The sequence below is a fragment of the Moschus berezovskii genome, chromosome 2 (assembly GCF_049115385.1).
Source record: "Moschus berezovskii isolate FMDL1 chromosome 2, NW_MosBer_1.0, whole genome shotgun sequence".
Classification (NCBI taxonomy): Eukaryota; Metazoa; Chordata; class Mammalia; order Artiodactyla; family Moschidae; genus Moschus; species Moschus berezovskii.
In genome coordinates, this window is record NC_142461.1 from 11,320,284 (window position 1) to 11,345,640 (window position 25,357).

Here is a 25,357-nt window from a genome sequence, read left to right on the forward strand (position 1 = left end):
TTTTGATCCTACTTCATTGGGAGGAGTAAGAGAAAAAGAGTTAATCCTTCCATGTTTGTTTGCTTACTATGCTTGTGGCTATGTTAATCGGCTCTAGCAATGATACCGCATCTGGCATGACAGCTGCAGTTGTGGCTACTATTAGATTTTGTGATAATCTCCTACCTTCCTACAGGATGTGTCTGGTTCCTGCAGAACCCACATGGTAAATGCTGCATCCTGTAGGAGTGCAGCACTAATTTCTGTCATCTCCCCTCCATTGCCCCCAGAATACAATATTGTCTTCTTTTGTATGTATTATCTTGGAAAGTGGGATGGGCACCAACTTTTAGAGGCTTTCTTCCACATGGCCTTTCCCAGTATAATAACTCTTACCCCTTAGGCCAAGGACTAACTGATTTCCAAGCGTGTCTATTTCAGTATACATTTGGGGCCCAGGGAAATGACCACCAGGAGGTCCACACACCCAGTGGCCCATTGTGAACTGGATCTTAGGCAGGACTCATTTATTTCCTGGTCCTCGTAAGTCCATGATGATACTTCCAGACTCCCGATGTCAATGTCAACCTTCCCTTAGAAAGTTAGCATTCCTGTTTATGCAGTTTACAGTTGCCTGAGTAAGTCACCATAGACAGAGCTGACAGCATTATTTGTGTGCTGGGTACTCCTAGATTGAGAATGGTCAAGAGAAACTGCCCATCAGAAGTGCCATAGCACTCCTAGCCTGAGCAGGGAAAGGATAGCCAGGTGGGGCCAGAGGGAGGGGCCAAGAGACCCCTCCTGGAAAGACAGGAAGAGGTGGACTGAGTGTGAGGCTTCAAGCACATGCTTCATTTTCCCTATCAGATTTCACTATGGAACCGAAATTCATAGATAAAATTATTAAGGATTTTAAGACAGTGACAGTGTGTTAGTCCCTCAATTGTATCTGACTCTTTGTGACCCCACAGACTGTAGCCCAGCAGGCTGCTCTGTTCATAAGATTCTCCAGGCAAGAATACTGAAGTGGATTGCCATTCCCTTCTCCAGAGGATCTTCCCAACTCAGGGATCAAACCCAGGTCTCCTGCACTGCAGACTGATTCTTTATCATCTGAGCTACAGGGAAGATCCAAAGTCACTCAGTCGTGTTTGACTCTTTGCAACCCCACAGACTATACAGTCCATGGAATTCTCCAGGCTGCAATACTGGAGTGGGTAGCTTGTCCCTTCTCCAGCGGATCTTCCCAACCCAGGAATCGAACCAGCGTCTCCTGCATCGCAGGCGGATTCTTTACCAAATGAGCTATCAGGAACGCCAGTACAGTGACTGCAGAGCGTTAAACTTCAAATGCAGAACCTTCTGAGTGGAGTCCATGAGATCTATAGCATATGGGTCTCTTAGGCCATTGGAGAAGGGAATGGCAACCTCCTCCAGTATTCTTGCCTAGAGAATCCCATGGACAGAGGACCCTGACGGGCTACAATCTGTGGGGTCACAAAGAGTTGGACACACCTGAGCGACTAACACTACTCTTAGGCAATAGGAAACTTTCTTAGGGAATTTTTATACTTGCTTTGGTGTTACAAGTTCTTTTCTCTTGGGTACCTGGCCTGCTTCAGTCATAGGGGTCAGAATCTGAAACTGATTCAGGTTCAGCAATTGGGCACTGATTCTGATTTTTTTTTTTAATTAAGGTGACTGCCCTCAGCATCCTGATCTTTCATCCCTGATTTCTTTTGATGTGACAGATTTGAGAAGTGCTCTTATTAGCTGCTTGTCTGTTTTGCTTCTAGTGACATCAGGCTTTATTAACTATCTCCATAAATCTGTGAGTCAGATCCCTTTGACTGCCACCCTGACTTTGGTGATCTTTATAGCAATTGTGTCCATCTGGCTTCAAACATTAAGTACCACAGCCTGGTCTCCTTTGTTTTAGGATCGTGTCATCACCATTGCTATCAGTGGCATTAGTTTTGTACCAAACTCTTACGGAGAACAGCTTTGAAACTTCAAGTAACATAGTACTTGGATGGATTTTTCTGGCCGTTTCAGCAAGCCAGCTTCACTGTGTGAGCCTTTTAATCCCTTCCTCCCCCGTCTGCCTTTGCAGTTTGGGCATTGCTATTTATCATGGGCCATGACTTTTCCGGCTTTTAGGAACCATCCTAGTGGTAAGTTCATACCATATTCTGAGATTTTTGCCAAGGTGTTAGATCTTCTATCTTCGGAGAGTGATCAGGAACCTTGTGTTCTGGTTCTCACATTCAAGCCCCCTCAGAATTCACGTTCACTCTCACCTGGCCCCTGTTGGGTGCATGCTGGTTAAGTCTTCCATTGCCCTTGGGTTATAGTTCCTTTCAGACCTTATCAGGCATCGCACATCTGGACCGGGTTACGTCGTGACCTACTACACGTTAAAGGCCTCCTACCTAGGAGGCCTGGAGGTAGCAGGTCCTGAAGAGACATTGTTTACTGGGCAGGGTGGGAAGGCCTCTGCATTATCTACAGGTGAGGGGAGAGCGCCAGATCATATATGGATGATGGGCCCCTTTTGTCCTTTAAGGGGGCACTTTCACATTCACAATTTTGGAGGGGCATCAACTCAGTTGTCTCCATCTCGTGTTAGAGTCTCATTCTTTCCCAATCAGGACCCTGATGTTGACAGAGCATACCTCCCTTGGCCGAGAGTTAACCTTCTTTGGTGCTGGGCTACCCTGTTGATTAACTCCTGGGCCTGGTTTCTAGCTTCTCTCCTCCTGCTGCCACAGAAAAGAGCTTCTTTGTAAATTAAAGAGCTTCTTTGTAAAAGGCCCTGTGGCCTTCATATTTGATTTTCTTTCTTTCTTTTTACTTATTTATTTATTTAGGCAACACCATAGGACTTATGGGAGTTTAGCTCCCCAACCAGGAATTGAACCAAGGCCATGCTCAGTCGTGTCCGACTTTTTGAGACCCCATGGACTATAGCCTGTCAGGCTCTTCTGTCTGTGGGATTCTCAGGCCAGAACACTGGAATGGAGTCATTCCTTTCTCTAGGGATCTTCCCAACCCAGGTATTGAACCCAGGTCTCCTGCATTGCAGGCAGTTTCTTTATCAGCCGAGCTAGACTACCAGGGAATTCCCCATATTTGACTTTCAATTGACCGTTAATCACTCTTAGCTTTTTGTTGTCTTTTTCTAGAGCATCACTAGAGTTTAGCAATAGCCATTCAATTTCGTTCAGTGCAATTAGTCGCTCAGTCATGTCCAACTCTTTGTGACCCCATGGCCTGCAGCACACCAGGCCTCCCTGTCCATCACCAACTCCCAGAGCTTGTTTAAGCTCATGTCCATCAAGTTGGTGATGCCATCCAACCACCTCATCCTCTGTCATCCCCTTCTCCTCCTGCCTTCAGTCTTTCCTAGCATCAGGGTCTTTTCAAATGAGTCAGCTCTTTGCATCAGGTGGCTGAAGTATTGGAGCTTCAGCATCAGTCCTTCCAATGAATATTCAGGGTTGATTTCCTTTAGGATTGACTGATTTGATCTCCTTGCAGTCCAGGGGACTCTCAAGAGTCTTCTCCAACACCACAGTTCAAAAGCAGTAATTCTTTGGTGTTCAGCTTTCTTTATGGTCCAACTCTCACATCTGTACATGACTATTGGAAAAACCATAGCTTTAACTAGATGGACCTTTGTCGGCAATTCAGTTACATTATCATTATTATTTCCCGCTTACTCTTCAGGTGCCTCATAAATCCAATCAGCTAGAACATTCTGTCCACAGATAGATCATCACTCTTCAGCACTAGTGGAAGTTTAACTGGACCAGCACCTTGTGCAAGGGATTATTTCTGTTACACCTGCCACTGAGTGGGTCCTCAGTGCCAGCTAATCTGTGAGTGATTCAACTCCAAAACCCTGTCACACTCCTAATTTTCTCAGATCACTGCTGGCCCCAACTGTTAGGTATATTCACTCAAAAGCAGACTGTAGATTGTAGTTTAGTATTCAAATTGTTAACTAATTAAGCTATGAAAGAGATAAAAAGCAAGATTGAGCAGATTTGGTCCTTGTTTTGATTAAGGGTGAGGGATATTAAGGGTGTTGAATATCTATACTTACTCATCTTTTTTCAAAACTTTTTTTGTTTTGTTTTCACATTTGAGCATTCTTAATTTACTAAACTACTTTCTTCAGGCAAAACCAATTCCTTCATTCTATGATGTCCTCATATTCTTTCCCAGATATTTATGTGAGTTTTGTGGGGTTTATTTGTTTGTTTTTTGCATAAACGCTTAACTTTTGGACTTCCGTGGTTGTGGAGTGGTTGAGTCTGCCTGCAAGTGCAGGTGACATGGGTTTGATCCTTGGTCCGGGAGGATTCCATATACCGCGAGGGTACTAAGCTTGTGTGCCACAAGTACTGAGCCCACACTCTAAAGCCTGTGCTCTGCTACAAAAGAAGCCGCCGCAGTGAGAAGCCTGCACACCTCAACCAAAGAGAAACCCATCAAGAACCAAAAATTAAATAAATAAATAATCTTCAAACAGAGACGGCCTTTCCCGCAGCTCTCTATTTCTCCTTCTCGTCTTCCTTCTCCCCCTCCTCACCCCTCCCTTTTCCTGCTTGTCCCCCTTCCTAAAAATTTTTTTCTTAATTTGCCTTTTTCCTCACGCTCTGGTAATATTCAGGATGGAGATTGGAAAGGGAACTTATTTGAGGAAACTGAGGATGATGTATATTTTTAAATGAAAATTAGCCATGAATGTTTTATGATAATTTTATATGTATGTATCTCAACTCCCTTAAACTAAATCCCAGTTTAAATTATTACCAGTGTGACTTAATTGGGTCTATTTTTTAAGGAATATAAAAGGTGATGGATATTATGTTTTAAGTATATCATTTGCCTTTTTCTCTCTTTAGAAACTGTCTGTCACCTTCCTAAACTGGTTAATAGTGGCATGGAAGATCCATTTGGTAAGTATCACCTGCATTTTTCTTAGTAAATGATATTTGTGTTTTATCCTTACCTCCATTAAAACTTTGAGAGTAAATTGATTATTTTTCATATTTATTGTGCTAAACTCTCTATCAGTTCTCAAACTTTTTGACCTCAGCATCGTTTATACTCTTATGTATAATTGAGGGCCCCAAAGAACTTTGTTTGTATGACATATATCTATTGATATTTACTATATTAAAAATTAAAATAGAGACATTTTTAGAATATTAATTCATTTAAAAATAACATTAATAAACCATTCATATGTTCAGTTCAGTTCAGTTCAGTCGCTCAGTCGTGTCCGACTCTCCGCGACCCCATGAATCACAGCACGCCAGGCCTCCCTGTCCATCACCAACTCCCGGAGTTCACTCAAACTCATGTCCATCGAGTCGGTGATGCCATCCAGCCATCTCATTCTCCGTCGTCCCCTTCTCCTCCCGCCCCCAACCTTTCCCAGCATCAGAGTCTTTTCCAGTGAGTCAACTCGTCGCATGAGGTGGCCAAAGTATTGCAGTTTCAGCTTTAGCATCAGTCCCTCATTTTAATGAAAAATAGCTCCCCAAATAAAAAAGATTAACAGGAGGAGTGGCATTGTTTTATATTTTTGCAAATCTCTTTAGTGTCTGGTTTAATAGAAGACAGCTGAATTCATGTTTTGGCTTCCTGCATTTAATCTATTTTGTTGTCACATACCCGGCAGACTTTGGAGAACTGACTGTACAGTTTGGAGCTAATGAGAGTGAAAAGGCATATAGCACTTTTGTATTATAAAAAATAATTCTGACATTGCTGTGAGGCACCCACACTTTGAGATCTAGGTGCCCTAGAATGTTAGTTACTTCAAATAAAGCAAAGAACCATTTGACAAGTTAAAATAAGTTTTAAATTCTGTAACTAGCAACTAGTGACTAGCCAAGTCACTTCAATCGTATCCAACTCTTTGCAACTCTATGGACTGTAGCCTGCCAGGTTCCTCTGTCCATAGGATTCTCCAGGCAAGAATATTGGAGTGGGTTGCCATGCCCTTCTCCAGGGGATCTTCCCCACCCAGGGATTGAACCTGCGTCTTTTAAGTTTCCTACATTGCAAGGTGGGTTCTTTAGCACTAGCACCACCTAAGAGAGTATAAATCTAGATACACAAAGGTTTTATATTTACCTTTTTGACTAAAAAGTCAGTCACTGTGTACTCAACCCTGTTTTCCTATTGAAAACAAAGAGGTAATGTCTGGGATAATTAGTGGACCATTTTGAACATTTGTGCCTTGGGGTGTTTATTGAAGCTTTAGGAAAACTATTGATGTCTCTTTAGTATCCTTAAGGTTACCTCCATGCTTTAAAAAGTGTCTCTGAAAAAAAATAAAAATAAAAAGTGTCTCTGAGGAGAGACTTGGTATTACTACCAAAGGCGAGAAATGGTATTACTACCATGCTTTATAATTCTCTAGGATGAGACACCTTAGCTTTTTTCCAGGCTTTTAAATATTAAGCCACTCAGCTTGCCTACATGTTACTGCAGATACTTTTAAAAGTTTGCGATGTGGTCATCTAGAAAGCCCATTGGGGGAAACGTCATAGTTCCAGTGTCATTGGCATACAGCTTCATTAGAATTCTTGAGGCGTAGCTGAAATGAGCCTTCTATTATTTTTTAGTTCTCCTAGATACCATTGAGAACTTTGAAAGTAAAGATGATGGGTAAAAACTTTAAAAGGAGCCTTTCCATTATCTTAGGTTGCAGGCAACTTTGTAGTTTTATTTATTTATTTTTAAAATATTTATTTATTTGCCTGCATTGGGTCTTAGTTGCGGTGAGCAAGTGGGATCTTGGTTGTGGCGCACGGGCTCAGTCGTTACAGAGTGCAGATACAGTTTTTTAGGTTTAACGGATTGTGTATCCCTAAATTTACATTAATCACTATGCTAATGAGTATGTAAAACATTCTTGCACATTGATGAATATTATACCTCCCTCCATTAAAAGTATAACAGCCAAAAAATAAAAAAAACAAACCCAAACTATACACTGGGAAGACTAGTTAGGAAGTACTTTCCAGTTAAAATATGCACCACTGGTAGTCCAGTGGTTAAGAATCTGGCTTCCAGTGCGGGGGACTTGGATTTGAGCCCTGGTCCTTGGGGAACTAAGATCCCAAGTGCCTGGAAGCTTACACCTAAGCCTGCACAGCGCAGCTACTGAGCCCTCGCTCTCTGGAGCCCACATGCCACAACTGGAGAGGAGCCTGCACACCACAAGCAGGAGCCTGAGAGCTGCAGCTAAGAGCCAGCACACCCGAAGATAAATAATACAAAATAAGTAAAAATACGCATCAGCAAAAAAAAATCAACCAGAGACAGTTTTCCTTGATTAACCTCAGCCTGCTAGAGGCAGGTTTTAATGTGAATATTTTGTGATTTTTCACCAAATGGGAAAAATCCGAATCTCATTTTATGGCAGTATAACTTTTGAAGTGCGTGCTCAGTTACTTCAGTCGTGTCTGACTGTTTTCGACCCATGGACTGTAACCCAGCAGGCTCCTCTGTCCATGGGAATTCTCCAGGCAGAAATACCAGAATGGGATGCCATGCCCTCCTCCAGGGGATCTTCCCAACACAGGGATTGAACCTGCATCTCTTATGTCTCCTGCATTGGCAGGCGGATTCTTTACCACTGGCACCATCTGGGAAGCCCTTAACTTGAAGTAGTATAGTTAAAGTGTTCCAAGTGTCTATTCTATTCACACACAGTGAAGCAAAACTTCACTGGTGTGTCCGACTCTTTTGCAGCCCCATGGACTTTAGGCTCCTCTGTCCATGGGATTTCCCTGGCGAGAATACTGGAGTGGGTTGCCATATCCTTCTCCAGGGGCTTTTCCCAACCCTGCATCCTCTGCATTGGCAGGTGGATTCTTTACCACTGGGCCACCAGGGAAGCCCACAATTACCATAGATGACTGAAATTAGGCTCTTTGGGCTCCTGGTACAATTAAGTAATCAGACCTCTCAGATTAATAGCTATTGTCTTGTTTTGAAAAGACTGCTGTTTTAAACCTTGTCAGATCAGAATTTCTCCTCTGATTTTAATGACCCTGCTAAAGCTGAAACTCCAATACTTTGGCCACCTCATGCGAAGAGTTGACTCACTGGAAAAGACTCTGATGCTGGGAGGGATTGGGGGCAGGAGGAGAAGGGGACGACAGAGAATGAGGTGGCTGGATGGCATCACCGAATCAATGGACATGAGTTTGAGTGAACTCCAGGAGTTGGTGATGGACAGGGAGGCCTGGTGTGCTGTGATTCATGGGGTCGCAAAGAGTCAGACTAGTTTGAACACTAGAGGGCAGTTAGTACTTTATTCATAAATTTGTAGCTTCTGGGGCGTTATTTATGAACAATTTGGTAAATTGGGTTGATATATTAATAGTTGCCTGGTGACAAATCCTAAAGAACATGTCCATATGATAAATTAGTGTAACATATGACAATTCCAAAGGCTTTTATGGGAAATTTTTTTTTCCCTTTGCGGGACCTCTTTACCTCACCTAATTTAAGCATATTGTAAATGGACTTTAATCTGAGTAAACTTACTATTAAACTAATTAAATTCAACTTAAAATTAAATGTAACTTAAATTTGGGCTCCCTTGGTGACTTAGTGGTAAAGACTTCACCTGCCAATGCAGGAGACACAGGTTCGATCCCTGGGTTTGGAAGATCCCCTGGCGAAGGAAATAGCAATCCACACCAGTATTCTTGCCTGGGAAATCCCCTGGAGAGAGGAGCCTATAGTCCATGGAGGTCACAAAAGAGTCAGACATGGCTTAGCGACTAAACAACAATAACTTAGATTTACTAGAGAATTCCAAAGGGGAAGTTGCTATGAAAGTTATAATTGGCTAGTAGTCAGTTGAAATATAAATTAATATGTGCTTTTGATCACTAATATGAGAAAAGGTTTGTCTTCTATGCTAGTGAGAGGATTTTTTTTCCCCTTCTATTTTTTTATTTTTTAAATTTAATTTGGTTATAGTCCCTGCATTGTACAGTATATCCCTGAGCTTATTTTTATAGAATAGTTTGTAGGATTTTTTTAATTGCTCACAAAATGTACGTATGATAAGAATTTGATTTACTGGTTACAGTCTACTCAGTGCCATTAACAAAGAATAAGAATTCTGAATGCAAAGTGAGTTTGTTTCTGAGAAGTGGAGCCTTTAAAAAATGATTGATAATTTTGTTACAGTTAGATTAACTAACAGTTATATAGATACTTTGAAAAAGAATTATTTGTTGCATTCTTTTTTTTTTAATTTATTTTTTTATTTTACAATATTGTATTGGTTGGTTTTGCCATACATTGACAAGAATTCGCCCCAGGTGTACATGAGTTCCCCCTCCTGAACCCCCCTCTCACCTCCCTCCTCCCTTTATCCTCCCTCTGGGTCATCCCCGCACACCAGCCCCGAGTTGCATTCTGAAAATTAAAGTGAGAGATTTAGTGGGACAGACCTAAGGCCTCTAGGATGTTTCTTACTTACATGGACAGATGTTTACACAGTTTATTATATTTTAAAATTACATTTGTTAATACCACCACTGGTCTCAGTGCACAGTCTTTAGGTATTGGGAAGTTGGCAAGCTCACTCTGGTAGGTACGTTTTCCAAAATTCAAATTTTCTCTTGAAAGTTTGATGTATCTCACTGGCAGCAAGTACTGTTAATTAATTTTCATTTAATCATTCCAATAAAAATGGTATTTCATGAAAAAAATTACTAGTTCAGCTTGAGACTCAATTATACAAGTGCCTTTTGTGAAGGTGACCATTGTATTTATCATTTCATCATGCAAAGCAGTAAAAAGACATATAGAAGCCTTGAGATTTATTAAAACTAATAATTTTTACAAATTATCAGGGATTTTATTTCTTAAATTTTCATTATTTTTGACTATAATTATACAGTGGTGAAGATTATGCGTCCTACTACAGTTTGGTGCCACTGCCTTGATTTGTGTGAAGGTACCAGCAGTTTTGCTTGCCATTGCTTTTGTACCCTCAGTACAAGTGTCAGCACAGTGAAAAATACAATTCATTCTTTAGTATTATTAAGTAGATCGTTGTACCTCTTGGGTCCTAAAAGGATCTTAGGGACCCCCAGGCATCAGCGGGCCACATTTGCTTCAGATACCTACTTTTCACAGAGTCCCTTCTGTGGAAGTCATGGACAGAGTCAAGACTTAGTCCTGGAAATTGTTTTGGGCAGGGCTTCAGTCTTGGACACTTGGCAGAAGAATGGTCAGAGGGAGTGAGTAACTCTGTGGTCTCTCCTAAGTTGATCATGACCTGCCTGCAGCTTTTGGTGTTGCTGCTGCTGAGTCGCTTCAGTTGTGTCCAACTCTGTGCGACCCCATAGATGGCAGCCCACCAGGCTCCTCCGTCCCTGGGATTCTCCAGGCAAGAATACTGGGTTGTCATTTCCTTCTGACCTGCAGCTTTTAGGAATAGGTTAAAGAACACTTCTGTAGGATGAAATGAGTCTTCTGATCTCATCAGGAAGCTCAGTATTTTGAGAAGAAATTCACCAGCATTTAGTTAAGACCAGCTCACCTGAGCATTATCTTCCTTAAAAAAGAGAATAAACTGCAGCAGAGATCTTGGTATGACGGTCTTCAATATGTCTGTTGGGGCACACTGCTCCAACATGGACATGTGTCCCTGCGTGTGGTTCACAGCTGCCCTCCGGGGGTGTCCTTGTTCACCTGGGACTCTGTTTCTCTCCTGTATTGACTCTTGTTTCTCTCCTGTATTGACTTTTGTTTCCTAAATCCCATGTCTTCCTCTTTCTTGATTGCCAGTAACTGCTCGGTGATGGACCTCGTGAAATAGTTCTCTAATTTTCATGTCTTTTTTTCTCTAGCTCCTAAAAGATTTCTTCACCTTTATATTGTATTAAATTTTTCTTTTATACTATTATGTTTTTTTATTTCTAGGAGATTTCTTTTATGCTCTGAATATTTCTGTCATAATATTCTTTATTGTCTTCAACAGATTTACTTTGCCCTGCATAGGTTCTTTTCCTCCAAAGTTGCTTTCCTTTGTTTTGATCTCATGTAGGAGTTTTCTTCTGAAGTCTAGTAATAATTAGCTGTATGCTTATGATTAAGAGTAGTGAGTGAGCTTTAAATTAGCCTTTGGGCCTTACTGTAGGGTGAGCTTCTTGTCCCTATTGTTGAGGAAAGTGAAAATGAAAATGAAAGTCACTCAGTTGTGTCCAACTCTTCGCAACCCCATGGACTACATTCTCCAGGCCAGAATACTGGAGTGGGTAGCCTTTCCCCTTCTCCAGGGGATCTTCCCTACTCAGGAATTCAACCAGGATCTCCTGCATTGCAGGCGGATTCTTTACCAATTGAGCTATCTAGCTCAGTAGATTGTTGAGGAATATCTCTTTTTATCAGTAAAAGGGTTCAGGGGGTGGAGTCTTCCCAGCACTGGATGGTGAGGGGTGAGAGGGTTGCTGCAACCAGTATTCATTATGTTCCCTCAATTGCCCTCAGTTTTCCATGCTCTGTTCCCATCATCAACCACCGTTTGAGTCCCCTAGTCCAGAGACCATTTAGTTTTATCCCTTCCAGAAAACAAGCCTCCAGAGTTCTGCCAGGATTCATATGGGACAGACATTCAGGATCATGGAATGGGAAAGGTGATAAAGGAATCAAACAGCTTTTACCCTAAATCTCATTTTATTCCTTTTCTTTCAAAGGGACCTGTGGTAGAATGCAGTGAAAGTATTAACTGTCAACTTATATTGGTTTAAGCTGCTAGTGTTTTTTTTAAAAAGTAAGGGCTACATGGTAAGTGCTGAGGGAAGGAAGGGTCCAGAGAAGATATGTGTATAGTTTGAGCTAATGTGATGCTTCTTACCCCACTGCTTTTTAAAAATGGCTTATTCCTGCTTCTGCTTTCTTTCTTCCTCCCTTCGCAAATGTTTATGGGTTAGCAGTCATTCTTCTAACAGCAGACCCAGGAGGAGAGGTTCTGTGTATACTAAATTGACTTCTCAAAATGTTTTAAATTTTCTAACCACTTCATTAAGTTTCTGTATACCCTCCCTTCCACAGAAGTGAGCACAGTTTGTTGAAAAAAGTTTTTGGTTGTGTTTGATGAAATAATTATTTAATTTGAGAAAGATTGTTGGTGTGAAGCCTGAGTTTAAAGCTAGCTTCAAAAGCTTTAATTCATGTGCATGGTATTCAGGGAACAGATTGAACAGATTTACAAGGTAATAGCTCCTTTTGATTAGAATTTGTATCATATAGGAAATATGAGAATCAGTTTGTTGAAGCAGAAAACAGAAGCCATATCCTAAACAAACTTAAAGTCAATTATTCCTGTTCTAAATCTGAATTTATAAATTATTACTATGTTTTAAAGGGGGTTTTCCTAACCTTTCAAGGACATTTGTTGAGGAGCCATGCTCAAGACTAATGCATTTCACTTAAGTTCATGGGAAAATTTTTTGTGATATGATCATGTTGTTACCACTTGAAGCTCAAAATGTGCTAATAACACAGCCCTTTCCTCCCTTCTCTTTAAGAATGAAGGACAAAATACGAACTTAATTAGTTTTGAGATTCTTAAGGTGTAGGAGGTAAATGCCTCTGGTATTAAACCATGCCAAAAATGACGTTAGTTCTATTTTTTTCCTCTTGTGTTCAGTAGAAATTTAATATAACATTATTATAAAAGTAAATATCTTCTGTCACATTATTTCCTGATAAGAATATAAACTTATGGAGGGTAAGGTCTTTTTACTGTTCTATCCCACTGCTCCATAGTATTCACCTGTATTTCTTAGAGTGGTTTTAAATTTTCAGCATGAAATAGAATCTACGCTCTTAAGGGAAATAGAGTACGTAGAACCCCAGTTTGTAGTAGAACACTATGGATGTTAATAACACAGATGCCCTATTTTTTCTGTCAGTAGAAAAAGAGCCATCTCTGTAGTAATGCCAGCCGAAAAATAGTGATGCTGACTTTCTGGACTGTCTCCCATATCCTCTCACCACTTTTTATCACTTGTGACTGTTGCTTACTCCCTAGAAAATTATAGAAAGTGTAATAGGTGGACTAAATGTGTAGGGGGTTTTCCATCTGAATTTATTTCTGCATACTGAGCACTTTATCAGTGTGTCCTGGACACTACATAGGCGATGATGATAAGAATGAAAATTAAAAGGGAGGGATAGTGGGATTTCCCCAGCGGCCAGTGGTTAAGACTCAGAGTTTTCACTACCATGGGCTGGGGTTCAGTCCCTGATCAGGGCACTAAGATCCCCAAGACTGCGCAGTGTGGCAAAAAAAAAAAAGAGGGGGGAGGATAGGAAGGATGGCTGGTTTTCAGTTAACATTTTGTATATTCCTATATGGTTTGTGAATGTATTTTATTTTTTAACGTAGAAAAGGATTTTATCTGGATTGAAGGGTTATTGGCATTTTAGTTCCTTCTTTATGTTTCTGTTAAAAATTAAGATATATAAAACAAAGAGAATAAATTTTATATGCAGTAAACTTACCTTTTAAAGTATGTAATAGTGCCATTTGGCAAACATGGAAAATCGTGTAACTGCCACCACAATCAAGATGTGGAGTGTTTCCTTCACCACCAGAAGTCCCCTGCTTACCTTTTGTGATCAGAATTATACGTATGTAGCTTTGTCTGCTATTTCTGCTTAGCATAAAGCTGTCAAGATTCATAGATGTTGTTGCATGTATCAGTAGTTCATTCCTTTCATACCTTTTCCAGAATGTAATAACATTGGAATCATATAGTAGCTTTTTCATACATAGTTTTTTCAGAGTGACTTCTGTCATTTAGTGGTATGCATTTATGGCTCCTCCAGTGTCCTTTTGTGACTTGATAGCTCTTTCCTTTTTAGCTCTAAAAAATATCCCTTTGTTTGAATGTATTGTGACTTATTTATACTTTTACCTACTGAAGAGCATCAGTTTGCTTCCGAGTTATGGCAGCTGTGTGTAGGTTTTGTATGGACATTAGTTTTCAGTTATTTGGGTAAATACCAAGGGGTACCATACTTAGAATGTATAAGAGTATGTTAGGTTTTTAAAGAAACTCCCGGGACATCCGTGGTAGGCCAATGGTAAAGAATCCACCTGCCAATGCAGGGGACATGGGTGCTATCCCTGGTCCAGGAAGATTCCATGTGCCATGGGGTAACTAAACCGGTGTGTCACAACTGCTGAAGCCCCTGCACTGTAGAGCCTGTGTCCCTCAGTAAGAGAAGCCAGCACTATGATAAGCCTGTGCTCTGCAATTAGAGAGGCTCGCCGACACTAGAGAAAGCCTGTGCATAGCAACAGAGATCCAGCACAACCAAAATAAATAAATATAATATCCCATCTTGTCTTCCTGAGTGGCTGTACCATTTGGCATTCCCATCAGCAGTGAATGCGAGTTCCTGTTGCTACACACCTTCACCAGCGTTTGGTGCTATCAGTGTTTTGGATTTTGGCCATTCTAATAATTAATAGGTGTACAGCAGTATCTCATATCTCATTGTGGTTTTAATATGCAGTTCCCTCATGAGTAATACTATTGAGTAAGTTTTCATATGTTTATTTGCCATTCATATCTTTTCTGTGATGAAATATCTGTTCAAATTTTGGTCTTTTTAAAAATTGGCTTATTTTTTTGAGTTGTGAATGTTTTTTACATGGCTCACATATAAATTCTTTGTAAGTGTTACTACAAATGTTTTTTTCCAGCCTGTGGTTTCTCTTATTTGAGTTAACTTTTGGATATGGTATGAAGTTGAAAATACTCTTCATTGTCCCCTGAATACTTTGACACCTTTATTAATAAATTCTTGATGAAATAGGTAATTTTCTAGGGAAGTACAATTTGCCAAAGTGACTCAATATATGAAAATCCCATATAGACTAACAGGCATGATAAAAAAGGTAAAACACAGTGGGTTTTATGGATAATTTCATTCATATTTTGAAGAAGCAGATAGTTATAATGCTATATCAACCACAGTAGAGAAAAAGATAGATCGTATACCCATTTAGGGACTTTGCTGGTGGTCCAGTGGTTAAGACTCGATGCTCCCAATGCACGGCACACAGGTTCGATCCCTGGTTGGGGAACTAGATCCCACATGCTGCAGTGAAAGCTCCCACACCCGGCAACTAAGACCTGACACAGCTAAATAAAGAAAAATTTTTATTTTTTAAATAGAAAGCACATTTTGTATGCAGTTTTTTTCTTTTTTCTTTTTTTTAACTTAGTTGATTTTAAAATTGGTAACATTAGGACATGTTTTATAAAAATCAGATCTAATCTCCTTTTACCAGTTCAATGACAACGCATAACATGAATGTTGTATATATCCTTTTAGTTCATTTTTTTTCTTTTATAATGTGCTTATATAACCCTTTAATAAAGAACAGCTATGTGAAACCAAGAGACACTACTGAAGTTACCATGAAATATTGAAAAAATGTCTGCTAGAGCAAGAACAAGAAAAGAATGCCCACTGTTACTTTATTTAACATTATTTTGGGGGTTCTTGGTACAGTAAGATGAGCAATCATTAGAAATATGGTTCCAGTAATGAACAGAATAAGTATATACGTATTGGCTAATATTATTCTCTCTTTAGAAAAATAGTCCCAAAAGAGTCAGGTGAAAAAAAGTTCAGTAAAATGGCTGACTGAATGCAAATTAAATGTTCAAAAATGAATCATTAAAATTTTTTTATATATGTAGATAAATATCTTAAAAACTAAGGGGATTTGAAAGTATTTACAACTGAAATCAAAATACCTGTGAATGAGATTAATAAGAAATAGTGTTAGGCTGCCCTTTTTTATTGATTTATGATGCCATTTTGCTCAAGTTGAGTTTTAAAAGGTCTCAAGTGTATTTTTTGGACTATATAGTCTGTTCTGTTGAACTGTCAGTTTTTGCCCCAGTTTTACATTGTATTTATTATCATAGTCATTTTAAGATCTAAGAGAATATTCCTTATTCTCCTTAACTATTTACCTTGATAAAGAGCAGTGTGCACAGCACAGTGTATTAGCATATTCCCATTTAAAAGTGTGCATTACTTTTATTAAAGAAAACTTTAAAGTTCTTGAAATTTTTACGGTTTAATAGTCAGTGATAAGTGGGACTTTCCTGGGGGTCTGGTGGTTAAGACTCCATGCTTCTACCACAGGGGGCATGGGTTTAATCCATGATTGGATACTAAGATTCCACAAGCCACGTGGCATGGCAAAAAAAAAATCACAACTTCAAATTCAGATTGCATATGATCGGTGAGATTTAAAAGTTGAAAGTAAAACTAGTATGAAATGAAGTGAAGTCGCTCAGTTGTGTCCGACTCTTTGTGACCCTGTGGACTGTAGGGGTCACAGGCTTCTCCTTCCATGGGATTCTCCAGGCAAGAATACTGGAGTGGGTTGCTATTTCCTTCTCCAGGGGATCTTCCCAACCCAGGGATCGAACACAGGTCTCCTGCATTGCAGGCAGACGCTTTAACCTCTGAGCCACCAGGGAAGCCCCAAAACTAGTATGAACATTTCATATTAGGCAGGGGACCATTAGTTTCAAAACAACCTCAGTGGTTGGCTTCTTGGGCCTCTAGAGTTCTATCATATTAAAAATGACCTTTCATGATAGAGCTTTGACTTGACTCAAAGACAGGATAGGTTTTACAGGATTGCAATTTGAAACATCATTCGCACCCAGAACACAGACATGTGCACAACACATACACACCCCATAATGGAGGCTTCCATTAAAAGAAGGGGATAGTAGTGTAATGGACTGTCCTGTGGATGGTGTTCAGTTCAGTTCAGTTCAGTCGCTCAGTCGTGTCCGACTCTTTGCAACCCCATGAATCACAGCACACCAGGCCTCCCTGTCCATCACCAACTTCTGGAGTTCACTCAGACTCATGTCCATTGAGTCTGTGATGCCATCTAGCCATCTCATTCTCTGTCGTCCCCGTCTCCTCCCGCCCACAATCCCTCCCAGCATCAGAGTCTTTTCCAGTGAGTCAACTCTTCGCATGAGGTGGCCAAAGTATTGGAGTTTCAGCTTTAGCATCAGTCCTTCCAATGAACACCCAGGATTGATCTCCTTTAGAATGGACTGGTTGGATCTCCTTGCAGATGGTGGATGGTGTTAATGGCCTTCAATTCCTCATTGAAGACTGGTGTTTTGTTTTTTCCTCATCATACTAGTGTATATCCATTGCTGGCCAGAGTGACATCATATCAGATTGCAGTCTGTAGCTATAGCTTTCCTTTATTTCACTGCATAAGATTAAATAAATACTACATTTTACTTGACTATTTAAACATCTTAAAACTTCATATTCAGGTTTCTTTTGATGATTGTATATTTTGTTTTTCTTCTTTGATCTCTTAAAGAACTTTAATGCTGTAAAGCAGATGGATCTGCCTGCTTTGTTTGTCCATTTTGCCGCACCCTCAATCCCCACCCCTATCCTTTCCCTTTTCAGTCTGGAGCTTAATAATCAAAGCGCTTGAGTAGCAAGAACCCGTAAGAATTATGTCTTAATAGTAAAAGAGAAAAGTGGCAGCAAAGGAAAGACATTCTTGGCTGGGGTGAAGCATTTGGGGTGTGCTTGTTATTCTAGTTATAATCTCATAATGCATCCGGGCCAGTAGTTTAACGTTTAACAATAAAGTCCACTTAGTTTTGCTTGATGATTTATTGTCATACTTACAACATACCCTAACCAATCAAAAGGAGAAAAAGTAGATGGATGGTTGATTGGTTGGCTGAATGATTCAGTAATTCATTTAATAAATTTTCTTAGGCACATTACCCTAGCTGCCATGGGGTGGGGGACAATAAAATACAGTTTCAGCACTCAAAGAGGAGATTAAAAACTATTAATGCTACACAGAATGAATGAATGTTTTTATATAGATAAAAATAATTGTTATTGAAATTTCATGCCACATTTTTCAGCATGACTTATACTTAAGGAAATTGTTAAAACAAAACTTGCTTTATAGTATTAACATTCTTTTCTATACCTATGTTCTTTGAACACTTTAGAATTGATGACTTAAGGAGAGTTTGTCTTATTGTTTTTGTCTTGAATCTAACAGGAAAAATTGGTGGACATGGCAAAACAGGAAACACTAGGAGCTTCTTAAGTACCTTAGGTAGTGTGGGTGGACAGGACAGGTGGTAAAATTTGGGTTTCTCGTGAAATACTAGGACTGAAGTATTTTTGTCCTAGATTTGGTTTGAGGAGTAGTAGAAACGGTTCTCTCCCATGTAGTCAACTTTTCTTTATTCTGGACCTTTCACTTATTTTCTAAGAAATCCCTTTAAAATTGATTTTTAAATAAGAAACATCACTCTTGTTGGTGGTCATACTGGAAAATATCAGAGATAAACTGAGAGAATTAATTTTTGGTGTTTTTTAATTTAACATTGTCATTTTGGGCAATTGACATAACTCTTCTGTATCTGAATTTTACTTTTGTTAAAGTACTATCTCCTAAAGTTTTTCTGAGGCTAAAAATAAATGTTCTTATCTGACACCTAGAAGGTTTTGTGTGAATTCAAAGTCTGTTTAGTAGTAGTTGGGAGTGGAGATTTACACCCACTTAGATGTGCTTACTGTTTGGATATGAAGATTACTTAGGTATGAAGCGTAGCTTTGCCATTTATTAGCTATGAACTCCTTGGACAAGTTTATCCCTTGTTGACTCAGTTTCCTCAACTATTAAATGGGGATAATAAATGTTATCCTTCTTATAGGCTTGCTGTAAGAGTTAGACAAAACTCAATGTTTAGAATAGTCCCTGGTGTTATAATACGTGCTCATTAATGCTAGTTGTTATTCTGAGAGAATGGGGAGAAGGAATGCAAAGTAGTTGAACGTAATTTATCTTCCCTGAGTTTTAGCTTTCTTTTTCATCAAATCTTTTGTTAGAGATGTTCATATGTAACAGTAAACCATTTTGTGTAGTATAATTTATGTTTTGATTTTTTTTTTTTTTAAGGGAAACTTTTACTATCTGAGCAGCAGCAGTGAGCACAGCAGAAAAGCACAGAGGTCAGGAAGCCAGATGTGCTCAGTGGGTTGCTGTTTGTTCCCCACCCAGGGGTCAAACCCGTGTCTCTTGCATCTCCTGCATTCTCAGGCAGATTCTCTACCACTAGTACCACCTGGGAAGCCCCATTTAGTGAAATGATCAGAAACCAGGAAATAGGAATGAAGGGGAGAAGAAGCAAAGACCAGAAATCAACTCTGAGTGATTAGAAACTGGTAGTGCTACTTTCAGCCCACTCCAGTATTCTTACCTGGTGAATCCCATGGCCAGAGGAACCTGGCAGGCTGTAGTCCATGGGGGCACTTGTGTTTCTCTTAGGAGCTAAAAGAAAAGCTGAGCTTTTTTAAAAAGTGTTTTTTATAAATCTAAAAGCAACAGTAATAAAAAGATTGTGTTGCTGTGTCTGTGGAAGTGAATTTATAATAACATGTAACGTATAACCAAGCTAGCAAGGTAATCTCAATTATGTCTTTTTCTTTCCTGTTTGTCACGAAACTGTTCAGTGATTATTATATGTTCAGTACCTACAGGCCTGGCATGTTTCCCAACACAAATACTCCATAACCTGAAAGGGACACTTAGAGTCTAACCTAGTGAAAGATCTTACTTTTCCCTTTGCCCCCCTCCACTTAAAAAAATATATTTATTGAATGCCTGCTGTGTCCTGAGAACTATGTTAGTTGCTGAGAATGAAATGTATAGACAATTTCTGCTTTCAGAGAATGTAAGACAAATATGTGGATAATTATAGCAAAAATGATTTATACCTACCCCTGTATGTAGCGATATATACAAAGCAACTTTGAAGCACAGAAGAATGGTGCATAATTCAGTCTAAAGTACAGAAAGGTAGATGTTCATGGAAGGCTTCCTAGAAGAAGTGGTACATAAACTGAATTTTGTGGGAGTGGGAGTTAGCCAGATTAAGAAATAGATGGAAAGGACATTTTAGGCAGCTATAACAGCAAATGCATGGGTCGGAAGACCTGGACAAATATGTCATAGTTTAGGAATTCCACGTGTCTTGGAATAGGACTAACAACAGCAGCCATAGGAGAGTGGTGAGAGAAAAGTTTAGGTAGAAAGATGAGGCGCTGGTGCAGCAAGATGGATGGACCAGAGATTTTCATACTGAGGGAAGTAAGACAGAGAAAGACAAATGTATAATCTGAAAGGAAAGGCATTGGGCCAGGTATCGACGTATTTTTTATAAACTGTGAAGAACCCTATCGGATTTGTGTTTTTATAAAGGTCATGGTGGCACCGCTGTTGAGACTAGATCAGAAAGGGACAAAACTGAGGCAGGTAAGAAGGAAATTATTAGTGTCCCAAACGCACATAAAAGATGTCACTTTCGAACGCTGTGATCCACAAATTCTGTCAGATTGGGAAGATTTATAAGATTTTTTTAAGGATATAGAAGATGTTTGGCCCAAGTGAATAAATCCCAGAAGAATCATTTTGTCGTTTTTCTTTTTCATTCACTACAAGTTAACACAGCAAATTTGGTTATCGGCAGTTGGGTTTTAGGATAGGTGGTATTCTGAAGGCTCTTGGTGCCTAGGTCTGGGAACAAGGTGAAAATGGGTAAAGTACTTAATAGCTAGTTGGATCTTGTTTGATTTAGGGCTTTTTCAACAAAAGACATTATTTTATTTTTAGGATGAAAAAACAGTAATCAAATTTGTCTCTTGAAAGATTTTATTTGGTGACTCCATTTTTGTAGGCTTGGTAGTAGCCCTAATAAAGATTAGCTTTTTAGAAAGGTTAAACTAGGAAAGGTTAAACAAGAAGGCAAAGTGGTTGTCTGAGGAGGCCTTACAAATAACTGAGAAAAGAAGGGAAGTGAAAGGCAAAGAAGAAAGAGAAAGATAACTGAATGCAGAGTTCCAGAGAATATCCAGGAGAGATAAGAAAGCATTCTTAAGTGAACAATGCAAAGAAACAGAGGAGAACAAAAGAATGGGAAAGACTAGAGATCTCTTCAAGAAAATTAGAGATACCAAGGGAACACTTCATGCAAAGATGGGCCCAACAAAGGAGAAAAATGCAAGGACCTAACAGAATCAGAAGAGATTGGCAAGAATACACAGAAGATTTGTACAAAAAAGGCCTTAATGACCCAGATAACCACAGTGGTGTGGTCACTCACCTAAAGTCAGACATCCTGGAGTGTGAAGTCAAGTGGGACTTAGGAAGCATTACTACGAACAAAGGTAGTGCAGGGGATGGAATGCCAGCTGAGGTATTTTAAATCCTAAAAGATGGTGCTGTTCGAGTGCTGCACTCAACATGCCAAAAAATATGAAAAACTCGGCAATGGCCACAGGACTGGAAAAGGTCAGTTTTTATTCCAATCCCAAAGCAAGGCAACGCCAGAGAATGCTCAGACTAGTGTGCAGTTGTGCTCATCTCACACGCTCGCAAGGTAATGCTCAAAATCCTCCAGGCTAGGCTTCAGCAGTTCGTGAACCAAGAACTTCCAGATGTACAAGCTGGTTTTAGAAAAGGCAGAGGAACCAGAGATCAAATTGCTAACATCCACTGGATCATGGAAAAAGCAAGGGAATTCTAAAGAAAACCATCTGCTTCATTGACTGTGCAGAAGCCTTTGTGTGGGTTACAACAAACTGTGGAAAAGTCTTAAAGAGATAGGAATACCAGACCACCTTACCTGTCTCCTGAGAAACCTGTATGCAGGACAATAAGCAGCAGTTAGAACTGGATATGGAACAACAGACTGGTTCAAATTGGGAAAGGAGTATGACAAGGGTATATATTGTCACCCTGCTTATTTAACTTATATGCAGAATACATCATGAGAAATGCCAGGCTAGATGAATCACAAGCTGGAATTAAGATTGCCAAGAAAAATATGAACAGATTCAGATATGCAGATGATCCTGCTCTAAAGAGAGAAAGCAAAGAGGAACTAAAGAGCCTTTTGATGAGGGTGAAAAAGAGTAAAAATGTTGGCTTATCATTCAACATTCAAAAAATCATGGCATCCAGTCATATCAATTCATGGCAAATAGATGGGGAGGAAGTGGAAACAGTGGCAGATTTTGTTTTCTTGGGCTCCAGATTCACTGTGGACGGCGACTGCAGCCATGAAATTAAAAGACACTTGCTCCTTGGGAGAAAAGCTATCCTAGACAGTGTATTGAAAAGCAGAGAAATCACTTTGCTGACAAAGGACCATGTAGTCAAAGCTGTGGTTTTTCCAGTAGTCATGTATGGATGTGAGAGTTGGACCATAAAGAAGGCTGAGTGCTGAAGAACTGATGCTTTTGAAGTGTGTTGCTGAAGAATAATCTTCAGAGTCTCTTGGACAGCAAAGAGATCAAGCCAGTCAATCCTAAAGGAAATCAACCCTGAATATTCATTGGAAGGACTGATGCTGAAGCTGAAGCTTCAGTACTTTGGCTGTCACATGATGTGAAGAGCTGACTCATTGGGAAAGACCTTGATGCTGGGAAAGATCCAGAGCAGAAAGAGAAGGAGGCAACAGAGGATGAGATGGTTGGATAGCATCACCAACTCAATGAGCATGAGTCTGAGCAAACTGCAGAAGACAGTGAAGGATAGGGAAGCCTGGCGTGCTGCAGTCCATGGGGTCTGCAGTGAGTCGAACATGACTTAGCAACTTAACAACTACAAAACTAGGATTGGTCTCATTGCTTTGTCAGATGAGTGAAGGGACAGTTTGTTCCTATTTCCTCTGACCTCATGCATTGTTTCCCTAAAGTGTTAATATGTTTCACTGTTACTTTTTTTAAAATAAGATTTAGAAGCAAAGGTATGTGTAATCCAAAATACTTCTTCTCTTTGATTTTAGAAATTATAGATACAACCAATTTTTCCTCCAGGCCTCACCTCCTGGGTTCTGTGATTGTGAAAGTTTGAGAGTTTTGAGGGAAGAAAATGGTATAAAAGAGATGGATATCTCTTACATAGAAAACAGAATAAAGTATATTGAATCACTGGATGGAGCAAGTTTGATAGAAACACCATTTGTATAGTCACCCTTGGTTCTTTTGTGGAATTACTGTTGACTCATGGTGTAACCAGGTGTTCATTACTCAGAATTTTTATTTAGTAGAAGATGAAGTATATATTCTGCACATGTACCAGAAAAGAATGTTTAAGGAGATTTCCTGTTGGAAATTTCTGAATAACTGTTAACAAATGTTATAGCTATCATCAGGCATGAATTGTATTTCCCCTGGATATGTGGCTGAGTATTGGTAATTAGATTTCTTTCTTACTGTCTTAAAATGAAACTGAGGGCCAAAGAAGTTAGAGTTATGAAAGAGAGAGAAGGAAGGAGAGAAGTGATACTGGCTCAGAGTCATCTCTCTGAGTCATCAGCAGTGAATGCCACTTTACTGGAGAACATCCAGTGTGTCAAAAACCCTGTGATGGGCAGCTCCTTAATTTCTGACTCGTTAGTTTCTACACATCATTGATACCTCCAGGTTCCTTAGTAGAGGCCATTTGGGACTTAGTTTTTATGGATGTTATGTGGTTTTATAAAATATTTTTGTCTTTAAGATAAGATTTCTCAATCACTTTCAGTATAACTACATGAAAAAAGTACTATTTGGAGTAGAAAGAATATTAAATGGATGTTCAGTAAAATGGAGGTTGTTGATTTTCAAGCAATAACAAATGGATATAATTCTACATAGATCTTTACACTGAGATAAAACCATCCTTCTTTAGGCTTTAAGTTGTTATTAATAGTCAAAGGCTTTACTTACGTGTTACTAGGAAAGGAAATAGTAATTCAGCTGTTAAAGGAAGAGTATCAAAGATTGTGAGTATAAATAGCTCAATAGATTGTAACTGAATAAAAGGAAACTTTTTTAAACTGTCAGTGTTTCTTCAGAGTATACTGCCTTTAGTAGTTGATGTTTAGTGGTTGGTGGCATGGAAAATAGATACCACATGCTGATGAAATACTCTGTTTTGTTGTTAGTGGAAGACTTGTAAGTGTGCTTTCAAAATCCTTTGGGTTCGCCCTGTCTGGTAGAACTTTGTGCAGTGATGGAAATGTTCTAGATCTGCACTGGCCAGTGTGGTAGCCGTGTGTGAAATGTAGCTAATACAGTTGAGAAACTGAACTGCAATTTGTGTTTAATATAAATGTATTAATATTAATGTAGATAAATAATCATATGTAAGAGGGACTGCAGTGTTAGCACATCTTTTAAGTATTTGAGAACTGACCAGCCCATTTGATAACCCTTACTTCACTGACCAGTCATTCAGTTCAGTTCAGTTCAGTCGCTCAGTCGTGTCCGATTCTTTGCAACCCCATGAACGGCAGCACGCCAGGCCTCCCTGTCCATCACCAGCTCCCGGAGTCCACCCAAACCCATGTCCATTGAATCGGTGATGCCATCCAACCGTCTCATCCTCTGTTGGCCGCTTCTCCTCCTGCCCTCAATCTTTCCCAGCATCAGGGTCTTTTCCAATGAGTCAGCTCTTCGCATCAGTTGGCCAAAGTGTTGGAGTTTCAGCTTCAACATCAGTCCTTCCAAAGAACACCCAAGACTGATCTCCTTTAGGATGTACTGATTGGATCTCCTTGCAGTCCAAGGGACTCTCAAGAGTCTTCTTTGACACCACAGTTCAAAAGCATCAATTCTTCGGTGCTCAGCTTTCTTTATAGTCCAACTCACATCCATACATGACTACTGGAAAAACCATAGCTGCAATTATAGTTGCAATTAATATTTATTTTTAGTACGTTAATTGAAGAATGTGTTGCAGAGGTCTCTGTTTACATATCATCTTCCCAGTGAGGCCCTTCTGCTTGCACAGTTTATAATTTATTCCCCCTCTCTCAGCCCGTCCTATTTCCTTTCCCGGAATAATTTTTTATAGCAGTTATCACCATCTAACACATTAGAAAGAAGGCGTAGATTTTTCCTTCTTTATATCTAGTGCAGTGTTTCCAGCACCTAGAACAATACCTAATACTTCAGAGGTGCTCAGGAAATATTTGTGGGATGAATAAATGAGGATTGTGGCTTCCCAATAATAATACCCCAATTCACTAAGCACTTATTTTGCATTCTGTGGCAAGCATGGAGTTGGATTAGCCATATTAAGTGCACCGTGGCCACTGTTCTCTGTAATAAAACCTTTCTTGGGACCATTATTTGAAACAGAACACTGAATTGGTTAAGTCATTAGTTTGACTCTACTGTAGAATTTCAGAACTCTAAGGAAGCTTGGCAATAATTT

General features: G+C 39.6%; 1 protein-coding gene across 3 annotated transcripts in view; it reads left to right on the forward strand.

The window, feature by feature from the left end:
- PHACTR4 (phosphatase and actin regulator 4) overlaps positions 1-25,357 on the forward strand; it is a 106,391-nt gene that overhangs the window by 20,950 nt on the left and 60,084 nt on the right. For all 3 annotated transcript variants that reach the window (XM_055398958.2, XM_055398955.2, XM_055398956.2), the window contains exon 2: positions 4,893-4,946. Coding sequence is in view for 2 of the 3 variants with exons in the window: in XM_055398955.2 (XP_055254930.1) it covers positions 4,931-4,946 (16 nt within the window). In the remaining variant the exon portion in view is untranslated. The remainder of the gene's footprint in view (positions 1-4,892; positions 4,947-25,357) is intronic.